Genomic DNA, 26,146 nt, shown 5'->3' on the forward strand with positions numbered 1-26,146 from the left:
ACTAGCTGCCTGGACTCCTTGCTGGCCCCTGCGATAGACTGCACTTTCCTTCGCCACAGCTGGGTGTCAGTAGATTGGCTTTACTGTGAGTGGACAAGCAGACCTGAGTTTGGTTCTGTGACACAGGCACTGCTGACTGGGGGCAAAGAGCCTCCAGTAGCTTGAGCAGTCCTCCCAAAAAGAGACCCAGGAGCTGGCTATTAGAAGCAAAAGAACTTTGAAGCCAATACCTGGGACACACAAACAGGCCTTAGGGATGGGGGCTCTGTGGATGCCCACATCCCCCAAGGATGAGCGTGGGTGATGGGGCTGCAAGGGCCTGGCTGCAGATGCACACAGAGCAGAGTCGAAGGCAGTTCCCTCTTGCTTTGACCCTGACTTCTCTGAGCTCTTCCATCGTCTCCCTCACCCTCAGCCCACTGCAGCTCAGCTCCTTCAGGTCACTCAGCCTCAACTCAGATGTCACCTCCTTGCTGAGAACTACTCTGCGACCCATTCACCATCACATGCTCACACTCACCACTCTACCCTGTTTTATTTCCTTGTGGGGCTCATCAACATCAGGAGAACTCCTAGCCATTCACTGGTCTCCATGCACTTGATAATAAGCCCCATGTGGGCAGGGACTGTGTCTGCTTTATCCTCACACACAGAACAGCAAGTGGCACAGGGTAAGCACAGCGTATGGACTCAAAAAATATTTGTGTCACAATCAGTAAGGAGTGGCTCAGGTATTTTTACCAAAGTTTGTGAATTATTTGCTTTTTAACAATTACTAATTTGGGGATTAGAACCTCCCTTGACCACCCACCACCCCCCCGCCCCCAACCAAGTCTGGTGCTCCTCCTCAGAGCCCAGGGAAGCCTGTACTCCCCACGCTGCAAACCTGTGCAAAAAGTATGGCAATTGCCTGATGACCCCATAAAGCAGGATTGGGTCTCCTGTATTCACCAGACACATGGTAGGCAAACAATAAATATTTATTGAAAAAAATTAATGAATGGATGAATAAAAGATTTTTAAAAACCAATGTCATTATTCCTTTAGTTCAAAGATCTTTCATAAAGCTTCCTTATAAATCAAATCAACTGATAAGTATTTGTAATGCTATAATAATATTGAACACACTCAGGAATGATCTAACTTATTCAATCTTTAGGAGGAAAATTGGAGTCCTAAATAAGAAAATATTCATGAACAGTGCTTCTCAAATTATCCATAAAGTTTTTTTTTCCAATCTATTATGGATCAACACTTTTAGTCCATATCGTATCCAGAAAAATAAGCCCATCACTGATCATGTGCTTGGATAGCACAGCAATGTCAAATTGCTATAAACATTTCTCAATGCTTGCTCTCAATTTTGTATCTCTCCCTCATGGACCAGTAACACAAGTCTGAAGATTACCTCAATAGCACTGGCCTAGGCACCTGAGGGTTCTCCTTTCAAATAACAATATTGTTTTCACAGTGACCCTAGATGATCCTCTGAGAATCACTGCCCTACGTGGAGTGCCTGAAAGGACTAACCCAGTCATTGTCAATTCCAGGACAACCAGGGGAGGGTAAGAGTGGCTGAATGCACTATGTCCTATTTCTCTGGGGGTCTCTGTACAGTTTCATTTGAAAACAAGGTTCCACTGCTAAAAATAAAAATAGAAAACCACTCATTTTCTAACATTTATTTTACAGATGAGATGAGGCCAGAGATTATGATACTTGCTACACAAACACTTGTATTCACTTATATTCATATGGAGATTTTCCTTTGATTCTAAATGGAAAATGTGAAATTTAGTATTTTTTCTTAAAATGGAATGGGTATAGAAGTGAAAGATTACATATAAAATACAAGTGCATATTACTTTAAGGACAGAAACATTCAGTATCTTTCCTCTGTACCTCTCAGTCATGGAACCCAAATACTATCTCAGATCAGATAGTCAAATAGTTTGGTGTTTACAGCCCTAGTCAAGTACAGGCATAATCACAGTTCTGACTCATTGTTGAATTTTTAAACCCATTTTAAAAAAGAAACTCTCGAAAGTAATTCATTCTCCTGATGTCACCTGAAATTTGGGTTAATAATAAAAGAAAGTCCCCAGAGACACACACCTCACTCAGTAATTGCAGGGTAAACACGTATGACAGAGAGATTATCCATGCCATGGTAAAATTAATTGATTGTAATTAATCTAAATTGTGCAATATAAACCCACTAACTAAATAACATGGCGAGTATTTATGATATGGTTTTCAGATTCCCTGCCCAGAAATTCCTTTTTATACCACAATTGCCTTAGCTATTCGAGAGATCCTTAAATGGCCTCATCTTTTCTAAAGACAAAACAGAAAAATCATTTGATTCATTTTGGGAAATAGCTTCATATCCCACAGATACATGTTTTTCCTTCTAATCACTTAGGTTGCATCTTTGTAACTATTCCATTTTATTTACTACCTTTACTAATGGTTAAAAAAAATAAAACCAGCACTTAGAACATAATAGCAGTAAGAGTTTGGCATGACTAAGGTTAATTACCACTTTGCTACATCAGCTTTATTATTTTTGAAAAGGCACTAAAATAAAGTGTCATGAACCCTACCACGGAAGTTAGAACTTCTTGTACCAACAACAGGGAGTCCTTCTTTCCTTGGCTGAATGACAGCTAACCTCCATGTTAGATGTCAAGATGCAGTCTGTCTGTGCTCAGGTAGGTATTAAAAACTTACAGAACTTTCAGCCCCACAAATAGATGGAAATGCAAAATGAAAAATCATTACTCCAATTCCTTTAATGTAGACATATTTCCTTAAAATTCCTTTAAAATTTGAAAAAAGTGGTTAAAGTAAGATATAATTTTAAATAAGATATAATTCACATAGAGCACCCAGAAATAAGGAAAATGTGTTTAAGTGTATTGGTTAAATGCAACTGGACCCTGGCGTGCTTACAAATACACATCCATTCATCCTGGTTCACTCATGAGAACTAGGTAGGTGTTGTATTTTAATACCATCGTGTGGTGCCAAACAAAGATGCATTTGCTACAGAACTGCCATTGGCAAAAGTGGCATCAGCCGAAGGCAAGTACTGTCATGTCCTTGCTCCCGAGTCAGCAGACTTGACACCTTCCTTATGCACACTTTATTCTTTAAACAACCTTCTATTTTCTAGTTAAACAAGCACTTGGGGGTAAAAGAATAAAACATGATAAGAGTATTCTGACTGTCTCCCACTCATTCCCCTGAATATCTATTGAGCACCTACTACAGGTTAGACACTCCCTTAGGAGTTTGCCTTCATCTTCTTCTGGTGAATAGTAACCCAAGGTGGACTGAGAGTGCTGTTCCAAAGTTAACTAGAATATATGACAATAGGCACCATTATCATTTTCCTATTTTCAAGATGTATTCCCATTTTAACTCATATCTTTTGTGACAAAGGGTAATGCCTGCAGATAGGAATGGATTTCCTGGGGGCCCCCTCAACTGCCACTGCACAATATTTGTGATAGTCTGTGCTCATGCCTTGTGTGGCTGCTTACCCAAGTCTATTCGTGACAAAGGGTAGAATGAACCTAAGACCCATGTATTAAGTAGTGATATTGTAAAGGGGAAAAAAGGTCCAGATGGTATGAAGAAAGAATTTATACTAACCAGTCAATGAAAATAAATAAAGTAGCACACCAAATTTCTCTTTATTCATTGACCTCCAAACATAGTAAGACTACATTCAATTCTCTGTTTCTGTGAGACAGAGAAAGGTGACAATGTTTATTCATTCCTTCAAGAAACAATTTTTGATTTCCTCATATATGCTAGGCACTGAGGATACTGCACTGAATAAGACATGGTAAAAAAAAATTGCCTTCTCCCCAAAGTTAGCCAGCATGGAAATAAGACATGATAATAAGTGAGTATGGATTCAGCCCAATCCCCTAGACCCTCAAAGAGTAAAGAGAACACTGGGTAAACACACTGATGTTCCTAATAATTGGTGGCACTGAATAACTTTTGTTTCATCTAATAACATTTAAGTGCATTTTTAATTTATCGTGTGCTGACTATGCACAAGACACTACTGGATGCTGCAAAAACATCCATCCATAACTCAGCAAGTGTGGGAAATGAGAAATATGTAGGTTAAACAACATGAAACTGCTGATATTGGGCCTTTAAAAAAAAAGAACAATTTCTTATGGTTCGGCCTAATACAAGGGATTAAATAAGAACACTAGAAATGTCAAAAAGCAGAGAAAATTAGTTTCCCAAGGAGATTATAAATTGAATGAATTTAAGGGAAAGAGAGACCACTGTGGGCTGAAGAAAGAGCCATGAAAAGGCACATGTGACAGCTGTGAAGCAGGTCTAGGAGAATGGCCGGGGCAGGGGAAGAATACTCCAGGGGATGCACAAAGGGAGGGAGGCCAGATCTTGAGAGTGGTTTGGGGAGACAGGGAGCAGATGAGCTGGGCTGGGGTTGATGGTGGCCTCCAAGGCTACGGCCAGCTCATAGAACAGAAGATCCTCAAATAATCTCAACTCAAGAAGAGCCCTTGGGCATGAACCTTGGAAAAATGACACTTCCTCTTCCTAAGGCCCTTACTCATTAGCTCACTATTTTTCTATTCAGTACAGTCCCTGTCTGCCCACTTCTCTCCATCCTCACTGCCAACACCCTCGTCCTCATCATTGCCCACCTGAACTACAGGAACCACTTCCTAAATGGACTCCCAACTTCCAGTTTCTCTCTCCTCCCAACAAGAAGTCTGTTCTCCACACAGCATCAAAAGCACCCTTTTTATGGTACAAATCTGACCAATTGAGCCTTCATGGGCTTCCCATTTCTCTCGGCATAAAAACAAATGTAAGGAGGATTTGAGGTGCCCTGTGAGATGAAGCCTCTGCCCGCAACAGCTCCACTCAGACCTGGGCCGTGTGTCCCTGCCCCAGGCCTGCTTTTCCTGCACTCCTGCGACCTTTATTCCTAGACTCAAGTGCCAGATTAGTGCAGAAAGCCCTGGAAGGCTCATCCATCTCAACTCAAGTATTCATTCTTTAAGGAAATTTTCACTGACCTCCCTGCCTTGAAGCTCTTAATAAAGGGGCAGATTCAGGCAATAATTCAATAACTATGCATCTGTCTCCTCTAGCTTACTATAAACTAGTCAGGGATGTGGATGACAGCCAGTTTGCTCATCCCCAACATCCAGCACAGCATTGCTAGTTTATAACAAAAGAAGTATTCAATAAATGATTGATGAATGAATGAATGAATAAACAAATCCCAAGAGAAATGTGGTTGGGAAGCTCCAGCTATAACTGGAGGATCATTGTTTATAGATGGAGAATAAAGATTATGAAAAAAACTATCAGCAAATGATACATTTGCCCCAGCTGACCAGCATCTAGTTATTACAGAATGTTGGTTTGACAAAAATCTCTTTATAAACACAGGGAAGCCACAAGGTAAATAAGATATTTGTGTTAAATATGGGCTACCTCAAGTATACACGATAGGACAATAACATTTCCTACAGGAATGAGTATTCACATTTATGTCAAGTGTAGCACACACACACACACACACACATTATATGAATGCTGTGGTCTCCACTGATGAGAGCTAACAGGCTTGGGACTATGAAGTCTTCCTGTTACACGGCTGGGATGCAGGTGAAAGGAGCAGCAGTGATGGAGTAGACCTGGTTTCTACATGCCTGCTGAGTGACCTCAAAAAGTCCCCGGGCCTCTCTGATTATTAGTTTCCTCATTTACCAAAAAATAGACATAATTATATCCCCATTATAAGATGGTAGGTGGAACTAAATAAAATAAAGTGAAACTCCTTTAAAACTGTCCAGGGGAATTCCCTGGTGGTCCAGTGGTTAGGGCCCAGGTTTGATCCCTGGTTGGGGAACTAAGATTCCCACATGCCACGTGGTGTGGCACCAACAAAACAAAAAACTGTCTGTAGCTAGCTAAGTTGTTATTATGACAGCTGTTGTAAATACTATCATTGGTAATATTACTATTACTTCAGTCATGCTTATTTTAAGTCATTTGCTTATATTCACTGACTTTGGTTCACTGATGACAAATACTAGACATAAAATGAAAAAAAAGTTTTATTTTTAATGTCACAAATAGTCTTCATTTTAATTTGTTACACCTGATGTTATTTCGGGTTTACAATTATAAGCACTTTCATGTATTTGTTTAATCCTAAAACAACCCTAGGAGATGGTTGTGTTGTATCTCCAACTCACAGATGAAGGAACTGAGGTGCTGAGCTTCAGTAACTTGGCTAAGATCTCATATCTGGCAATAGTAACAACAATAATAAAAGCAAATGTTTACATGGGGCTTACCCTGTGCCAGCACCATTCTAATTGCTTTCATACGTTAACTAATATAATTCTCCTAACAAAGCTATAAGGCAACTACCTTTACTGTCCCCATTTCACAGATGACAGAACTGAGGCCCATAGAGGTTAAGTAATTTGTCCAAGTCACAGAGCTTTAAACCTCTGGTGGCAGAGCAGGAATTTAAAGCCAGGCAGGGCCTTCCCTGTTAATTGAACGCTATACTTTCACTTATTGGTGGCCTTTATCCAGCTCTCTATCTGCCTAAGTGAATTTTCTAGGTAAATGTTTATCACCTTAGTAACCAAATATTACTTCAGACAGACTTTTCTCAAATTAATTAAAAGTTCCCTGTCATTTATGCAAAATACACTATATACTGGGTAACTTTTTCCTGCTGGCCCAGGATCAATGGCTGCTGTGCTTTATCCGTTCTGTCTCTTGTTTTTATTTCAATTTTTGTAGGAGGGTTTTTTAGTCTCTCTTCTAGATATGTGCCATTTGATTGTGATTTTGTCACTTTGACTCTCTTGAGGGTTGTGAAGCTAGACTCCCTGTCAACTATAACTATTCCTAATACAAGACTGAATAAGCTCTGAGTTGAGCCACCCCCATGGATGTGAGTGCATGACCTTTATTAATGACTGTTGCAGATTTCAGCTGAGATGAAGGGAAGTTTGACTTCTAGATATGAATGAGCAATCATTTTACCAAACGAAAAACCATCTATTTTATTCAGTGCTCGTTTTCATGTTTTTTTTTAATCACACATGTCAGGCGGATATATGAGTACACATAGAGTTCACTTTCCTGTGGAAGACCAAGTCTCAAAAATGTAAGACTCATTTCCAAATCCAAGCCACATAACCTGTTCCCAAGGTGACACTTTCTATCCCCCCACCCCCATCCTCTTTATTGTTATCTCTTAAATTATTTCTCTCCCCCAGGTAAAACATAATAGAAACAGCTAACATGTACCTGGTACTTCCTATGTACCTACCATAGTTCTAGGAAATTTGTCTCTACTGATTCATGTAATACTCACAACAACTCCACTGTATATGTAAGGAAATTGAAGTGCCGAGATGAAGCAACTTGGCAGACGCCCTGTGTCCAGCAGTGGCAGAGCTGGAATTTGAACCCATGCACCTAGCATGAGTCTGAATTCTATGGACTCTGGGCTACCACCCCTGGGATCCTGGGCTCTGAGGGCACAGGGACTTGGTTATGCTCCCTTCTGGACGCCCAGTAAACTTCTACCTCCTCTCCACCTCTCCAAGGGCTCCACTCAGCCCACTCTGACTCTGACCTCAAAGTCTGACCGGCTGAGACAGGCCTAGTGACATTCCAGGCCCTTCTTTCACTTACTTGAGACTTTACTGGTTACACTTTCTTTTGCCTCGCCTTTATCTGGCAGAGCGCCCTGGATCCATCAGATGGTCAATAAGTTGTCACTGAATGAGTCTCTTACCTGTATCAGAACAAAGTTTGTGATCAAGTAGTATAGTGTGACTGGGTAGGAGGATGATGTCCTAGAAATTGTACTTGACTGAATTAAAAGATTGATTTTTACCTTTTGTGAGCTGACCATGGAAATTTCACAATTCCAACTTTCAGTGTTTCTTTTACTTCTTTTTTAAGACTATTTTTTAGGGCAGTTTTAAGTTTACAACAAATTTGAGAGGAAGGTACAGAGATTTCCCATATACCCCCTACCCCTACACCTGCAGAGCCTCCCTCCTTACCAGAATGGTACGTTTATTACCAAGAATGAACCTACAGGGACTTCCTGGTGGCGCAGTGGTTGAGAATCTGCCTGCCAATGCAGGGGACACGGGTTCGAGCCCTGGTCTGGGAAGATCCCACATGCTGCGGAGCAACTAAGCCCGCGAGCCACAACTACTGAGCCTACGCGCCTGGAACCTGTGCTCCGCAACAAGAGAGGCAGTGACAGTGAGAGGCCTGTGCACCGTGATGAAGAGTGGCCCCTGCTCGCCACAACTATAGAAAGCCCTCGCACAGAAACGACGACCCAACACAGCCATAAATAAATAAATAAATAAATAAAAGAATGAACCTACATTGACACATCATAATCACTCAATGTCCATAGGTTACCTTAGGGTTCACTCTTGGTGTTGTACATTCTGTAGGTTTAGACAAACATATAATGATATGTATCCATCATTATAGTGTCACACAGAGTATTTTCACTGTCCTAAAAATCCTTGTGCTCTGCCTATTCATATCTCCCCCACCCTCAGCTAACCCCTGACAACCACTGATCTTTTCACTGTCTCCAAAGTTTTACTCTTTCCAGAATGTCACGTAGTTGGAATCATACAGTATATAGCCTTTTCAAACTGGCTTCTTTTCTTAGTAATATGCACTTAACTTTCCCCCATGTCTTTTCATGGCTTGAGAGTTAACTTCTTCTCAGCAATTCCATTGTCTGGATGTACCACAGCTAATTTATCCATTCACCCACTGAAGGACATCTTGGTTGTTTGCAGGTATTGGCAATTGTGAATTAAGCTGCTACAAACATCCATGTGAATGTTTCTAGTTTTTAGACATGCGAAAATTTATTAAGTATAAGGCACTGTGCACTTGATATGGGTTATACACATTTAGTCTTTAATATAATCCTATGAGGTGGGGGTTATTATTAGCCCATTGTACAGATAACGAAGCCACAGATAAGTGGCCACAGAGCTAAAATGTTGGAGCCAGGATTCAAACCCACGCATGTCTGACTCAAAGCCTATCTCTTGCAAACTGCACTGTACTCTCTCTCTTTCCCATGTTAAACTTATGCCATATAACAACAGCTACCATTAAAATGATTATGGCATGAAATACAGACTGTGAATTGAAATAGTTTCCAAACCAAGGATCTTGAAATTAAAGTAAAACCTGGAAGTTCAACATTCATCTTTTATAAGTGAAAGCTTTACTGGATGCTATGAAAAACAGTAACTTCTTGTTTTAGAGAATCATTCATTTAACCAGTATTTGTTGAGCCCCTGCTACTTGCAGGGTGCTATGATAGACACAACAAATGGTGAGGAAGACAAACCTGGCCTCTGCGCTCAGAGAGTCTAGAGGAGGAAGCAGAAAAGCAATTAGGCAACATTCAGAGAATGACTGGGGAGTGAGAGCAGGGTTGGGGAAGGTGCAAAAGTGGAGTCCATTGAAGGCAGTGTGAGCAACAGGGGACATCAGCACACACAGGAGAGAATGTGGCATGTTCTGGGAACAAAGATGGAACTGCTGATGGACGGCCTAACTAAGAAGTGTGGATGAGGATGACAGGGAGTCTTGGCAGGAAGTGAAATACCCTTATATGTTTTTTGGAAAGATCAGTCTAACAATAGACAGAAAAATGGATTAGATAGGGCCAAACTGCCATCAGGAAAGGTGGATGGGTGTTGAATTTAACCAAGAAACTGGTGGAAATTCTAATGTAGTGAGAAGGGATTTATTAATGTGGGAATTGATTTGACAGCTATTAAGAAGGTATAGCCTTGATAACCGGTAGAAATGCAGAAGCGGCAGTAAGTGTCAAAGATATTGTCCAGATGTGGTTTTTGTATCTTGGTGCCCAAGACAGGGAATCCAAGGGTGAAGCACTCTGTGGGAATGGGGAAGATGGTGTTTAGGGTTGTGCACGTGTGGAGTTAACTCGCGGTTGGGTTTTGGGGTCTGGTGCTTAGTGGAGCAGCCTAGGCTAGAGGTGGAGGTTTTCAAGTAATCAGCTGACATGTGGTGCCTGAAGGCACCTGAAGGCCTGGAACTGAACAGGCTCACTCACGTTGAGCAGAGAAGCAGAGGGACTGTCAGAGCAGCATCATAACATAAGGGGAAGGCAGAGAAGCGACGCCCATAAAGGGTTTTATGAAGGAGCCTCCGGAGTGTAGGAGCAGATTGGAAGAGACACACTCAGGCTTCCTGTAACCAGAATAAGTCCTTATGGAACTGAAAGGACCATCACGCATGGTTGATGGCACTTTCCCACCATCCATTCGCTAACACCAACCCGTCTGCTATGAGACAGGCTCACAGTGACTCCCGCACGCCCGACAGCCCGCACTCTCTGCCCTGCCTCCTGCCGAGGGGAGCTCACTCCGAGGCCTCGGGCTGCTCCACAAGCACCTGCGGACATCTCCCTGGAGACCCTGCCTGAAACCGCGCGCCGGCAGAGGAACGCCCGCTCCGGCCCCACTCACCGCGCCCAAGGGAGGGCCCCTCCTTCAGGCCAAGCTCGAAATCGCCCTTCTCATCGTCTCTGCTACTTACTGTCACGCTGCTCTGGATCGGGGGCCCGTCCTCCTCTCCCCTAGCCCGCGCCTGGTCCCCTCCACCTCGGGGGCACTGCTGCCAGCAGCACCGTTGGTGCATCAATCCAATCCTCCTTCCGGCCATGAAACCGGAGCGTCCTCAGCCAATGCCGACACCTCTTCTTCCACCGGCAGGGCGCCCCAGCCAATCAGAGGTAGCCATGCTGCGGCCCGCCGAACGCCGTGGCGACGGGGACGCCGGCCTCGGGTTGCCGTAGCAACCGGAGACGCGCAGGGCCGGGCCGCAGCGCGCGCTGTCGGGTGGGGCTTGAGGGCCTGTTGGCGGCGGTAGCCTCCTCACCCCGACCTCGGGCTGCCTGCCACCCAGGGTTTCCTAAACGCTGTCGGTTTTTCTGGACTCGGTGTGCCAACCTTCAGCGTTTGAAATAAAATGGGTAGGAGAGAAAGCAGCTTCATTTTGGGGTGTTTAATTTCAAGAATTGTTATGGACTAAAAATCAGTTATCTTCCAAAGCAGATACTTAGTTTGAAAAAGATCAACGGTACCTGCAGAATAGCTTTCGTGTAACGTGGAGACAGTTTCAGCGACTCTGGCGTGAAAGTACGAGTGAGCTGTGTGGGACACCTGTCACTAGTTCGTTTTGTGGCACTGGGCAAGGCTCTTCACCTTTTGTGAAAGTCTGAAGCTTCTTTTTATTGAAAAAATTTTAATTTTATTAAAGCTTTTTTTAAAAAAATACTCTTTACATTGTGAAGCTTCAAAAAATGAAAAATATTGAGCGTTTATTTTGTGCCAGGGACTGTTCCAAACTCTTTCCTCGTTATTTCACCTACTCTTCACATCATCTGCTTATTTTTTATTTATTTTTGGCTGCGTTGGGTCTTCGTTGCTGTATCCGGGCTTTCTCTAGTTGCAGCGAGCGGGGGCTACTCTTCGTTGCAGTGCACGGGCTTCTCATTGTGGTGGCTTCTCTTGTTGCAGAGCACGGGCTCTGGGCGTGAGGGTTTCAGTAGTTGAGGCACACAGGCTCAGTCGTTGTGGCTCGCGGGCTTGGTTGCTCTGCAGCAGGTGGGATCTTCCTGGACCAGGGCTTAAACCCGTGTCCCCTGCATTGGCAGGCAGAGTCTTATCCACTGCGCCACCAAGGAAGCCCCCATCTGGTTATTTTTCATCCTAGTTTAGAGTTGTAACATGGAGGCCCAACAGGGCAGAGCTGGTAAGTGATGGAGGCAGGGGAGAACCTAGAATTTCAATCCAGAGCCCAGTCTTAACCACCATGCTGTCTGTCCCCCGGACAATTTAATCTAGGACCTACTCAATCCCATCTTAATGTTGCTCCAAGTGCCCACAGGAATGTCAATTAGTGTGGTGATTCAACCTCCCAAAACCTGATTTAAAATGAATACAGTGAATGCTTCCGTGATGTTTCTCTGCTTTGAATAATAATGAAAAGTAGGCCTAATGGAATAACAACACTTAGGTCTGAGTACTTGAAAATACATATTTAAAACGAAAACAGTAAGGTACCATTTTGGAAATACAGAAAGGTGAGATGAAAGTCAAACTCAGGTGAATGGAGCAGAACTAATTATACTTCAGAAAACATAAAACCAGTAGAAATAATGTTACCAATCAAAACACAAAAAGTTGAGGGGGAAGGCAGACTGATGCTGAGTAGAAAAAGTATTCTCTACAGACATTTTAAACATTATGCAGGAGACAAAATTACTCCTCTGAACTTTTCTTCATCAGAATATTGAATGTGCTTCCCACCTTTCTTCTCTCTTAAAATAAAATCTTGCTTTGTCACAGCTTACCCTTCCCCCTCCCCATATCCTCAAGTCCATTCTCTAGTAGGTCTGTGTCTTTATTCCTGTCTTACCCCTAGGTTCTTCATGGACATATATACATTACCAAACGTAAGGTACATATAGCTAGTGGGAAGCAGCCGCATAGCACAGGGAGATCAGCTCGGTGCTTTGTGACCGCCTGGAGGGGTGGGATAGGGAGTGTGGGAGGGAGGGAGACGCAAAAGGGAAGAGATATGGGAACATATGTATATGTATAACTGATTCACTTTGTTATAAAGCAGAAACTAACACACCATTGTAAAGCAATTATACTCCAATAAAGATGTAAAAAATGAAATAAAATAAAAATAAAATAAAATCTTAAACCAATGTTTTGGCCTTCCCTGAATGTAACTGAAAATTGCAGAGATGATTATGAAGCATGGGACACACTGGGCTCTCCAGGAGAGGAGCACCACACCCACCCAGGGCCCACACTATACTCTGTGAGAAATATACACGACCCCAGAGGGGTCACGCCTGCATCAAGCTCATGGCTGATGTGGTAGGGTCCAAATCTGTAAGACCTAACATCCCCTTCTGGTATTTTTGAATACTCTTTTTACTATCCTGAGGTGAATCCACAGATAATGTAAATTACATACTTCGGAAGTAAAAGAGTGTAACGTGTAACTATAAGGAACGAATAAAATTAACTTAAATAGGTATTAAAATAAATATTCAGAATCAACAAGAAGAAAAAAATAATTCACCAAATTTCTAAAATACTCCTAGATCACTGGTCTAGGACAAAAAAACAAACAAAAAGAGGGCATTTTTTTTTTTTTGCGGTACGCAGGCCTCTCACGGTTGTGGCCTCTCCCGTTGTGGAGCAGAGGCTCCAGACGCGCAGGCTCAGCGGCCATGGCTCACGGGCCCAGCCGCTTCGCGGCATGTGGGATCTTCCAGGACCGAGGCACAAACCCGTGTCCCCTGCATCGGCAGGCGGACTCTCAACCACTGTGCCACCAGGGAAGCCCCAGACACACTCTTGTGTGGAGGCAGGAGAATGATCTTACAGAACACAGCACAAGGCAGAGCACAATTTGTAGAAAATGTAGAACTTAAATTGAGCTTTGCAAGAATAGCAGAGAAACAGAAAGGAAGGTTTTCCAAACAATAGGAATGTTTTCATTAAAAGCATAGAGGTAGTGAGATAAAGGTCACTGAACTGATACTGGAGAGATCAGATATACCTTAAGCAGCAAGATCAAACAAAAACTAGTGAGAAACTCCCTATTTCCCTTCTTCTCCCCGCCCCCAACCCCCACAAAAATCTCAAAGTTCTGTTGATGGGAATAGTAAATTGACAAATTCATTGTGGGATATCAGAAACTTTACAGTGCAGAAAACACAGGAGGAAATTGTTACATACGTGCCTAATGGAAAACAAACCAAGGCCTGTCATTAGCTATTACTAAAAAAATTTCATAATGAAATTAGCCATTAAAAACAAAAAAGCCTTGAGTCTATGAAAGTTCAGTATTAACATGCTCATTACATATCATGTAATGTGATGTGTGTTTATTACATATCCCATTGCAAAATTCTATTCTAAACAGATGTGTTTTAAAATAGGGAAAATAATGGATCAGCCTATCTTAAAGGGCTTTAATTTCAGTATTTCTTAACTACCAAAAAATCATTGTGAAACACACACTATTTTGTTTCGTCTTCTTTTCTCACTGTTTCCTCTTTTCTGTCTTCTGCTTAGGAAAATTAGGAGGCAGGAAATAAAAATCACTTATTTTTCTCCATCCCCTATCAGGTTCTCATGAGAAAGACATGCAGCTCTTCTAATATCAAAATAAAGACAATATTCAACAACTGATTCAGTAGACTTTTATTGATCTTTCAACTTCAATAACATCTCCAAAAATAGTTTTCTTCTAATATTATGAAACAGATTTGAAAGGCAGGATTATTCACATTATAGACTTGGTAGATACTTGTACTTCATATAGATGAAAAATATCACTTCTACATTTTAAATGTTTACTTTGGATTTTATTATAAAAGAAAATATTATCATTGTATAATTATAAAAGTCATAAAAATTAGAACTGTACTGTTATTATACCAAGCTATCAAATACTGTATAAATGAACAATAAAATTCAATTTCTATTTATTTAAATGTAGTAAACATTGGAAGAGAACCCCCCTACAAAAAAAAAAGCTCTTAATATGAAAGTAACAAAAGAAAAGCCACAACACAAGAATCATCAACGCACAAAATTCTGATTAAAAAAACAACTGTTAACAAGTACTCTAAGACAAATGTAGAAGTCAATATATGCTAATTAAATTTTTAAAAATGATCTTTAGACAATTCCATTTCCAACTATGTTTTCCTATTATCGACACTCAAATTACTTTTTGAAAAGTTAGAAAAGAACCAACTTTACATTAAAATTGCCAAATTTTGAAGTATGAACACTATTTTAAATTTTGGATGTCCTTAAACTCTTTAAGTTTACTTTCTAAAAAAATAATTGTTGGACTAAACCAAGACAGTTCACATAGTTCTACTGCATATGATAACAATGATGTGATCTACATAAATAAATTTAAAACATTAAATTATTTAATTTAAACGTTTTTGAATTACAATGTTATATTAATGGCTTACACATCCGAAATCTGAGCACTTTAAAACAGGATTCACATGTTACACTGTTGAGCACATTTACAGAACTTATATACATGATACAGTCCTTTAAAAACAGCAAGCTCTGGTGTCATACCTCTGTTTCGGAAACCATTTTCCTTTTTACAGAATTTTGAACCTGCTTTTGCAAAAGGTAAAAGTTATAAAGCTATTATATATATATATAAACTTTAGGTATATGGAAGAAACTTTTTTTTAGATGGAGAAAACGAAAGTAATTTTGAGTGGTAAAGAAATCTGCTTTATAAATACATGCGTTAGCACATAAAAAATTCTGTCCTACACATTTTATATGCTTGGCAAATATGAACAATGATATGCCACAGCTTTTTTAAACAACTTGAGAGATTTATGATTGACAACATCATTCACACAAGCATACTCACATATACAACACCCATTAGAAAGATCGTGTGCCTCACTTCGTATATCTAATATCATTAGAGAATATATAGCATCATCCTTTTATCATAAGGAAGTTTTTAGTTCATTGTCTTCTCAAAAGCGGCAATTTTAGAGTGAAATAGCATTCAAGTGAAAGTGAATTTCAGATGGTCAACATGAGGATGTATTACAGTCCTTGTAAACAGATGTCTATAAATAAATAAAATAGGTGGAGGAAAGAATATCCTGAGGTGGCCCTGCGGCCAGGGTACTCAGTAGCACTGAGCTCCATCCTGGAAACCAAGGCATCTGAAAAAGTGCAGGGCTGTTTATATGAATTTATTTTATAAATGGAATATGCACAGGTTTAATTCTTTTTCACCTTGAGGTAAATCAGTACATAGCAATTACTACTGCTCATCTATACCTGTTTAAGGCAACATTTAAAAAGCAATATATGTAGTAAATTACATTTTTCACTGTTTTTCAAAGAATGCTATCCATGATTGTTATTTTTCAAAAATAGTGGAAAAATATCATAACCACATAAACAAGCTATTAAACATGAGTTACCTTTGCTTTTCAATGAAGTAGTCAATCAGATCATTTTGTAAGTCAAGTAGTCAAAAGAAAGTAGAAACTACTAACAATTAGAAACATAGTAAAAACACTGAGTGCAAAGCATTTTGCACGTCATGGTTTTTCTGGCACTGGACAACCAGTATTCATAAATAAAATCACATAAACACTATGATCCCAGGTAGATTTCAGTTCAAATTTTAAAATTACTTCCCATAAAAAAGCACATTTGTTAACCCTGTGACATCCAGACACTAGGGAATGGTGTAAGGAAATCCTCTTGTTCAGGTTCATCGGGGAGATACAAAATCATAGCAGCAAATACTGGGGTCTTTGGAAATGATTCTGCTGCTATGAATAAAAAGGAATCACTTCAATGGAAGCTCATAAACAGTAACAAGCACCGTGGGTAATACTCTCTCATCAAGTGCTGACAGCATCTCTCTTCTTTAGGCAGTACCAAATGGTGCCAGCTACATTTTCTAAAGAAAATCAGCTACATTTCCAACCTCCCATATGAGGCAGAAGTTGAATCCATTATTTTAACTAGAATTGGATCACATGGTCTTAGGTGTAGAAATTTTATTAGTTAAGTAGTTTAGAATGGATTGCTAGAATTGCTAAAATATCAGCTTTTGGCATTGCTCATGATCTATAAGATCAATTCTTCTTACTTTTGTACTTTAATTAAAAATGATTAAAGGAAGCATCGGAATTCCATTAAAATTTTCATCCTAACATTCATGTTATTATTTTCGATATTTCAGTGGCTTCTCAATACTCATTTGGTTTTTAGAAATCATCCTCTTGCCAAATCAGTTTCACAACCCCATTCATCCAGTCCTACAGGCTTAACAAGAACAACATTTATTTATTTCATATGGAGGTAAAAGTATATAAAAGATGACTAAAAAGATTTGCTAGAAGTTAAAAAGACAGCTTAGAAAAGCAAAATCTAAATAAAACATACAAACACAAACTAGGAAGAATGTCATCAATCTGAGCTATACATAATAGGTCTAAATTTCTTTTAAAATACAAATATGGCAGTGCTTTATATCAAAGATGTAAAATCTATCAACTGCTCTCAGATAATAAACCATAAATGCAAGTGAGCACCAACTATTTATATTAACAATTTACTCTATATGTTACCTTTTCAAATGTTTATATAATATTTAAGCATCATATCAATTAAAATAAATAAAATATTTTAAAATGAAATCTATTAAATATTACCTATACAACAGAAAGAACAACGTAAACGGAAAATGAAAGGTAATTCGTAATAAAGTAATACTGATCTTAAACCCACTTAAGAGAATTCTGACTCCTGATTATTTAATCATACTACTTATAATAGAAAAATAATCAAGAACTTGAACCTGATACAAACTAAACCACATTTTAACTAAAGGACAGCAAAGGCAGAGAAGAGTGGGCATTTGGGGCTCTAATAGACTACTAGGATTCAGAAAAAAATTTCTACAAAGGCAACAAAATTTAACTATCATAAATTGGTATTTTATAGCTTTTAAAATTCAAAAACTAATGAGTGGTATGGGAGTTAAATTATAAAATCACCTGCAATTATACTTGTTTATTAGAATGGAGACCTAGATGCGGAGGTTTTAAAGTTTAAAATAAATGTCAAAAACATAAAGGTCAAAATTATAGTTCTTATCTAGAAAGTTTCCACTGTTCTAACTTTATAGTGAAAAAGTTCCCATCACCTGTGAAACATGATGGACATGCATGTAATGCAACACACACACAGCAGCCAGGATACGGCCCCATCTGTGCCCCAGCACTGGCAGAGACGCCCTGTTCTTCCCACAAAGCATTAGCAGAAAGGAAGTAATATGGAAACATTTCTAGCAACTCAATGAAAAAATTTAAATACGTATCACTGAAGGTTGGTATGGACTGCCACTGATGAACAAACAGATTTAAAGAAAAGTAGATTGAATGCATTTCCCCACATTTTTCTATTGCAGAACAGGAAAAAATTTTCCAACAGAAAAATAAATATTTGACTAGTAAGAATCATGTACCTCACTTCTAAGAGACCATTTCATTATATACACAGTCTCCATGGTGCTCCTAACAAACTTCAGACACTACTTCAAAAACCCCATAGTCATGCATAAATGGCATGACATACAATATTGTTATATATAGTGACATGAAATATTATATATACATACATATATATGTATATATATCTATAAATAATTCCTCTTGGTTCAATTCTATAATGAAGTTTCAGCATCCATATATTTCTTTGTTGGTTCATCTTCAAAACTTATTTTCACACTTACAGGTTTTTCAGGGCTATTTAAAACAAAGAATGAGAATAAATAATTTTGAGATGGCTAAATATTACATTCAAACATGGCCAACAGTAAATATCCATAAGAGCCTTTTGAGACAACTATTAATACCATAAACATACAACTTGCTATTTCTATCTTACTGCTTTCTTTTCATATCAGTAAACTTAACTGGAAAGGCAAATATTAAAAAGTCTTAGTTTTTTAAAGATATTTTTGCCACTAAATTTCACATTTTTCTTACAACTGAAGAGGAGCTCCTTAAAATTGGTCAGTGTAAGATGACTGTGCTTGACAATAGTTTTACTTTATATATGAACAGTTGTAGCATTTGACTTTTATTTTACTGACAAATTCATTAAAAATTAATCTTTCTCAATATAAATAAGCATCAAATAATTTCCTGCAAAATGTAACAAATCTTATCTCCCCAAATTTGGTTCATAAATACAAGATCAAAATACAATTCTACATTTTCAAGTTAATATCAAATACAATGATTCCATGTATATGGATTTAACTGATTAACTGATTTGATTTAATTGTAACATGAATATCTGGGCTTTGAAAATTTTGCAAAAGATAGAAACACGCTATGGTTTGCTGCCTTCTCCAGACAAAACTGAAGGAAGATAACCCAAACATTTTTCTGTTCAACAATGTAACAAAACATTCCCTTTCTTCCCATGTGATTTTGAATTGAGGGGCAACCTGAATGAAAGGCAGAAGTATAAAAGACAAAATACTACTACTCTAAGGTCTTTCTATTTATCCTAACTATACTAACATTCTGGGCCAGGGGTGCTGACAAGGTGCGAAAAGTTACTAAGAGTAAAAAGAGTATCTAGTGAAATTCTGGCTGCATGAAATAATCCAAAATGACAAAAAGTTTAACTTAAAAACTTTTGAGATCAAAGATAGAAGTGAAGTAAACAGTCTACATTAGAGAATTAAAACTCAAGAAATGATGAGAGAAAAGCCAAAAGAGTTGATAACTGAGATTAAGTAGGAGCAAGGTTCTAAAAGCAGGTAGGGAAAGATATCTTGGGAGAAAAACTTAATCAATCATTATCAAGACAGTTGCCAGAAAGACAATAACGAAGCAGTAATAGCTATGTGATTGCTTGCCTGGAAAAGTTTTAATTTTTGACACCCAAGCAGAATATACTGACACCCAACACAGCGTCTGGCACAAAGTGAACACCAAAAAAAAAAATTTGTTGACTATGAATGACTGAGTACTCTACAGGATAATACCTAATTTCTCCAGAGACCTAAGGGATCAACGTACTAATGATTATCAAGCCAGAATTCCTGAGGTTTAGGTCTTGAAGTGAGTGGGAAAGAAAGAAAAAAGGGTTATTACATAACAAGAAATATAAGCAAGGGGTTATGAAACAGTTGTGTAATACATGGTCCATTATAAAACTGAATGGCCTTTACTCCCATGGATTAAATTTCTTACAAATATCTTCTAGGAAAATGTTTACCTTGCCAGAAGAAATAGTAGGCTGAAACAAAGCAAAACAAAAGAAAGCCTTTTTTTTTTGGACCATCAGAAAGCATGATTGAGGTAGTATTCTATTTTAGTATTCAATCCCTAGTAATTATCTTTCTTTATATGGCTTCTGATCTTTTATATATTTATTCCTTATGTATATATTCATTTTTATTACAAAACAATTCTTTTTTGAAATAGGCAACTATAAATTTAAAAAATAACAGAACAATCAGCACCTATATCTGCTTCCAGTATACATGAAATGATGGATAGATGAAAGGAAGAAGGAAGAATAAGAGGAAGAAAAAAAGGTTGGTTTTGTTAAGTTAAGACAATGGTTTTCCTGAATAGCTATCCATAAGTAAACTGAAAGTTGGCTATAGTTAGAAAATGCATAAATCATTACAGCTACCTCGTGTTAGATCTGGTTACTTTGGCATTCTCAGTATTCATGGACAGTGCCTTCCACTGTGCAGTTTTGGCCATTTCATCTGATATGTTAACAACTGAGGGATCAACACTGAAGAACAAATACACTTTCTGGTTAGTATTCAGTACTTGCAAAAGCATTAATAGTCATTCTTATTATCTATATCATATTTGCTTTCATCAACTTAAAATTGAGAAAATTCTTTGTCATGCACTTAAACCAAGATCTAGCAAGATAGCAGTATTTTGGAGTTCTATTATAAAGGTCTAAAGGGGAATTGCATCTTTCTTTATAATCAAAACTTGCTAGCAATGAGACTAATTAAATTGGCAATGATGCCCAAAGGTGATTATCTTGGCTATAAGTATACTATTGAAATAACATAAAGGAATATATTAATGTGCTTATAAATATAAAAAGTGATACAGCCTCAAGTCAGTTAGAAAACTTTTATAATCTGCACAAATTTCAATTGCAGCAAACAACTATCCAAAGTATGTAAAGAAAAATTACAATTAGGATTTAAAAAAATTTTTTTCATAGCTTTTATTTATTTTTTGTGGTACGTGGGCCTCTCACTGTTGTGGCCTCTCCAGTTGTGGAGCACAGGCTCCGGACACGCAGGCTCAGTGGCCATGGCTCACGGGCCCAGCCGCTCCGCGGCATGTGGGATCTTCTTGGACCGGGGCACGAACCTGTGTCCCCTGCATCGGCAGGCGGACTCTCAACCACTGCGCCACCAGGGAAGCCCTTTTTCATAGCTTTTAAAAATCATTAAAAAGAATTCTGGGAAATGGGACACTTTAAAATTAGAAATTAAAATACTTCAACAGATAACACACAAAAAAGGTTTATAAGTACTGCTTTTAGCTGGTATTACCATATCAGTAATATTTTTAGTATGAAGGTGTTACTATATAAAATTTATCAAAATCCAAATACTGTCCTTTCATTATAAGAAACAAATGTAACCATTCCATGTCTCTGTGAAATATTGCAAAAATTACCTCAAGACCCCAAATCCAATAATGAAGATATCCATAATAATTTTGGGCTCAAGGTTGTCAGTTTGGACATGAAAGTACTAGGAAGTTAACAGGAATATATTTGCTAGTCCTTTTTCTTCACCAAAAGGAAAACATTTCATGCAAACAAGCGACAAATACAAATGTCAAATGAGATGTTAAATTAACAATGTGCTGGCAGCCAGGTTATAAATGACTAAAGAGCAGTCACCTGTTCACACTTTAAATCTCACGTCGTTTATGATGTAAGACTGCAGTAAAGAGTGAAGCGGCCACTGGAGACTCTCTAGGAATGGCTGCTTCACTAAGTGAAGTTTTTAAAAGTGCACAAATTTGGACACCCAAATTCACCATGGCAGAGCCATCCAACTTGAAACCCTGTCTACCCCAAGAAAACGTTTTTTTGCTCAGTTGCCAACTTCAAATAACTGAAGAGAAGTTCTTGAAGCACTTTCTAGCTTCTAAATGATCTTCTCTAAGAACTTTCCCGTTAGTAGAAATTGAGACCTTTTTTGAAGAAAGTATACATTTTGTTTTTCCCCAAAATAAAACTAGATGGGAAAAATTTTGTCTACATTAAATAAATTATTTTCATATTTTATAGGACTTTATGGTTTCCAGATGCTTTCATGTTATCTCACTCCATTTTCATGGCAAGTAATTCAAAGCTACTTAAGATTTAAAATTCTGGCAAATAAACAGGTCAGTCAGTTCCTGGCATTCTGGATGTTCAAGTTTTAATCCAAATGACATTAATCATGGTTCACGTCATCATTTAAAAGACAAAAGTAAATATACATATACTCATTCTTTTTGTTAAATATTTGACAGTGTAAGCATGGACTCCATTTAAATTTGTCAAGATCCATGTGTAATCACAGTGAGAAAGAGATAATGCAGGACCTGCAGAAATTAAGTGGCAAACAATCTCAGCAAACTGGTGAGTCACCAGTAACTACCACGGCAGTTCCTATACACTTTTTAGCAACAAAGTCAATACATTAATTCATTTAACAAACATTTACAGAATCTAGAGAAGCAGAGCACTCTATTTGGATATATCAAAATGTCTATACCTGGCATTTAATTTTAGGTATATACAAATTTGAGGGAAAATCATGAAAGGTGACAAAGAATAATACCAATGATACAAGTTAATACCAATGACAAAAGAGAAAAATTACTTGTGAATTCATTTATCAAAACTAATCAACATGTACAAGTCCAAATGCGCCCTTATAAAAACTATAAACATAAGTTAAAAATGAAAAAAGGTTGAAGCAAGATAATTAAATATCAACAAACATTTTCCATTAACTGGTCAAGGAAGGAACCTATATATATTCTAAAACTGACTTTTCTTCTATAAGTGGCCAGTCATAAATAGAATAAATGTGTAGAAGAATCAGGTGTACATAAATAATAGAGGTTTTTAATCTACAAAAAAGCTTACATCTCCCAACCTCTGTACTTAGTTCTTAGATTCAAATATAAATCGCCAAAATCATACATGATAAACTATATATGAAACTTAATTTTTCCCTAGTATGACCCGTCACTGCCAATGCTCAAATCACACCTTTGGAAACCGCAGGAGAGTTCTAGGGCCTCTAAACATAGTCACATTGTCACAGGTTATCAAAAAATGGATTAAAAATGTTTATTTTCCAGCATACACCAACCCCAGTCATAATGAAAGGCAGAAAAAAAAAAGCTGTACTACTGAGAGAATGGGAATATTCTAAGACTGATTTTAAACTTCACTGAAACAGAAGGAGTGATGAACGACAAGACAATCTCTGCTTGGCATGGATGCCAAGGTCTCCTTCACTCCTTCCTACAAGTGAGAAGGGGGATGAGCCAGTGACTTTCTTTTCCACCTACAGGAAGCCCTCCTTTAGCCCACATGTCAGATGCAGTGTTTGTCATCTTTTAAAAAACAGGTAACACGACTTTAAAGAAACATTGCATGGCTTATTCATGCATCTGACATGTAAATGAAGCACATTTTAAAGGATGAAGCTGCATCTCACCTGTATTTTAGCGCCTTAACTGGAATCTGCAAGAGGCTTCCCCCTTCAAATGGAAGATGCACAGTATCTTCACCAGCTTGAAGCATTCTCTCAGCTTCCTTTAAAGCACATACATGAAGAGATTACTTTTCCCAGAATATTTCCAGGAGGACCAATTAATATATTAATATCTTAAAGAATCAGAAAACCAAACTGACATTATTTAATCTGCCATGACTGAAAATTTTACCATGAACACATACTTGTAGCACAAGCTGAAAACCACTTGTAAAGATTAATTTTAAGAGGTTGTAACTTTCACCTCTGTAAGTTAGTCACTGATACTGTTTAAATATCAATTTAGCTACATAAATTTTATTATCAACTATGACACAGGCATACAATGAGCGACAAAATTTTGTGAAACCTCACAACTCTCATTATAATATAAGCAAAACCTCACTTGGATAAGGCAGGGTTTCTCAATCTCAGCAATACTGACATTTAGAGCCAAACAATTGTCTGGGAGGCAGTCCTGTGTATGCAGGATGTTCAGCAGGCCACTAGATGCCAGTAGCAGCCCCTTTTTGACCATCAGAAAGTCACCCCAGGTTGAGAACACCTTAGCTATGAAACAGCCAAAATCATGACACAATTATAATGGGGAGGGGTGGTCAGTACAGGAAAGACAGAAAGAGCATTCTCTCCTCTGTCTTACTGATAGAAATCCCACTACTTGGGGGTGGCGATGCACCCAGTTTTAACAAAAATAATAAAAGATAAAAAAATAAAACCTAAACTAAATTTCCCAGCACTCCTTGCAACTCAGTGTGGTGCCAGTGGAAATTCCTGGATGCCATTTCTGGAGGGCAGGGTGGAGATATCCACGGTCTACCTCCTGCTGTCTCTGATGCTGACATGATAGCTCAAACTCAGCAGCCCTTCTGACCCATCAGGGGATTCTGAGGATGAAAAGTCTATGCCGAGCTGGGAGAAAAGCAGCAGAGTTCCTGATAACTTTGTGGAGCCATCACACCAGATCACTTACTTTCAAGATTCCTTTTATAGGAGAAAATAAGCTCTTGTGTTTAAGCCAGCTTTACTTTTGTTTTGTGATATGCAAATAACCTTATTCTCCCTGATACAGGAATAAGCAAGCAATTTTACCTAAGTATTTTATAAATAGATTATACCCTATTTGAAAAATCATCAAGTTCATAAACATTTACATACATATATAGCTTTGAAGGAAACAAAGCTCTTAAAAATTTTGGAGACTCAATTCAAATGTTTTAATTAGTGTCCTAATTAAAAAGTCAAAATTTTTGTTGAAAAGTAAATACACAACCAGTAATTTTGCCATAAATCAGCACTGAAAAATCAATCGAAACCATGAAAAAATGCCAACAAGCCCTAAACGCATTTGTCTGCAAAACTTTAATAAATGCTTTTCCATAAATACTATGCAATAAGTTATAAATTATGCTGATTTCCCTCAAAAATTAGAAAAAACCCCCAGCAATTCTGAGATCTATTTAAATAGGACCACAACTTTAAAAAATGTATATCTTCTTATCTTTGATTTTCAAACAATATTCTGAATGGGAAAATTAAGTGAGGCACTAAAATCAACAAAATCACCTATGCTACATACTCAAGTGTTTTATTTGTCCTTCTTACTAGGTTATAATATTGAGCTGGTTACTTAAAAAAAATCAAATTCAGAAAAGAGTATTTATGTAAATCTCAGTATACAAATCAACTAAGGGTACATAATATTGAATATAAAGACTAAAGTTTTACTATACTTTCTGTAAAAAGATATTTACTTAAAGTCCTTTTTGTCCTTACACTGGGTTGGCCAAAAAGTTCATTTCCATAAGATGTTACCGAAAAACCCAAACAAGCTTTTTGGCCAACCCAATATATGCCAGATTATTAAAATGCTGTTAAAATTAAAATGTATGCTAAAATGTACTTATGTACATTTAACATAAATGTACATAAAGGCAAGGGATAAAGGCAAGTTGGTAAAATGGGTAAGAGCCTGTGTTTAGGACAAACTACCTACTAACCTCTCTCTCTCTCTCTCGCTCTCTGTTTCCTCATTTGTAAAGTGGGGATAATAAAAGTACCTACACTTTATAATAATAAGGTTCTTAGGAGGACTAAAGGAGTTGATTCCATCAAAGTGACTATAATAGTGCTTGCTACTTGGTACAAAATATTAAAAAAGAAGTGAACAGTGTATATTTAAAATTCTTTTTTTACCTCTTTCTCTTTTTTCTTTTTGTCGTCTTCCTTCTTTTTCTTACTTTCTGGCATGAGATCATCAAGCCAACTAAGCTCTCTCTTTGTGAAACACAGATCCATGAGTTTGCGTACAAAGACTAACGCAAGAACCTTTAAAAAGTGATGGAGAGAATATTAAGTAACATCTAAAAATATGCAAATTATATCACTTGGAGAAAAAGTATTTATTAAATCGTAAATTGAAAAGTACTTCACATATTTTATTTTAAAATGACTTCATACACCATCTTATTTTTTTGTTTGTTTGTTTGTTTTTGTTTTTACGTGGGCCTCTCACTGTTGTGGCCTCTCCCGTTGCGGAGCACAGACTCTGGACGCGCAGGCTCAGCGGCCATGGCTCACCGGCCCAGCCGCTCCGCGGCATGTGGGATCTTCCCGG

At 38.1% G+C, this 26,146-nt stretch overlaps 2 protein-coding genes across 2 annotated transcripts in view; both read right to left on the reverse strand.

Annotated features, from left to right (window-relative positions):
• NEK10 (NIMA related kinase 10) overlaps nucleotides 1-10,784 on the reverse strand; it is a 312,540-nt gene extending 301,756 nt beyond the window's left edge. The window contains exons 1-2 of the mRNA XM_060021364.1: nucleotides 10,669-10,784; nucleotides 7,738-7,840 (exon numbers count right to left, since the gene is read on the reverse strand). The gene's annotated coding sequence lies outside the window, so the exon portion shown is untranslated. The remainder of the gene's footprint in view (nucleotides 1-7,737; nucleotides 7,841-10,668) is intronic.
• A 3,569-nt stretch (nucleotides 10,785-14,353) lies between these two features.
• The window catches only part of SLC4A7 (solute carrier family 4 member 7), a 123,438-nt gene continuing 111,645 nt past the window's right edge, over nucleotides 14,354-26,146 (reverse strand). The window contains exons 23-26 of the mRNA XM_060022070.1: nucleotides 25,726-25,857; nucleotides 23,476-23,573; nucleotides 20,400-20,507; nucleotides 14,354-18,487 (exon numbers count right to left, since the gene is read on the reverse strand). Of these exons, the coding sequence (XP_059878053.1) occupies nucleotides 18,406-18,487; nucleotides 20,400-20,507; nucleotides 23,476-23,573; nucleotides 25,726-25,857 (420 nt within the window). The 3' untranslated portion in view covers nucleotides 14,354-18,405. The remainder of the gene's footprint in view (nucleotides 18,488-20,399; nucleotides 20,508-23,475; nucleotides 23,574-25,725; nucleotides 25,858-26,146) is intronic.

This window comes from Delphinus delphis, chromosome 10, assembly GCF_949987515.2.
Source record: "Delphinus delphis chromosome 10, mDelDel1.2, whole genome shotgun sequence".
Classification (NCBI taxonomy): Eukaryota; Metazoa; Chordata; class Mammalia; order Artiodactyla; family Delphinidae; genus Delphinus; species Delphinus delphis.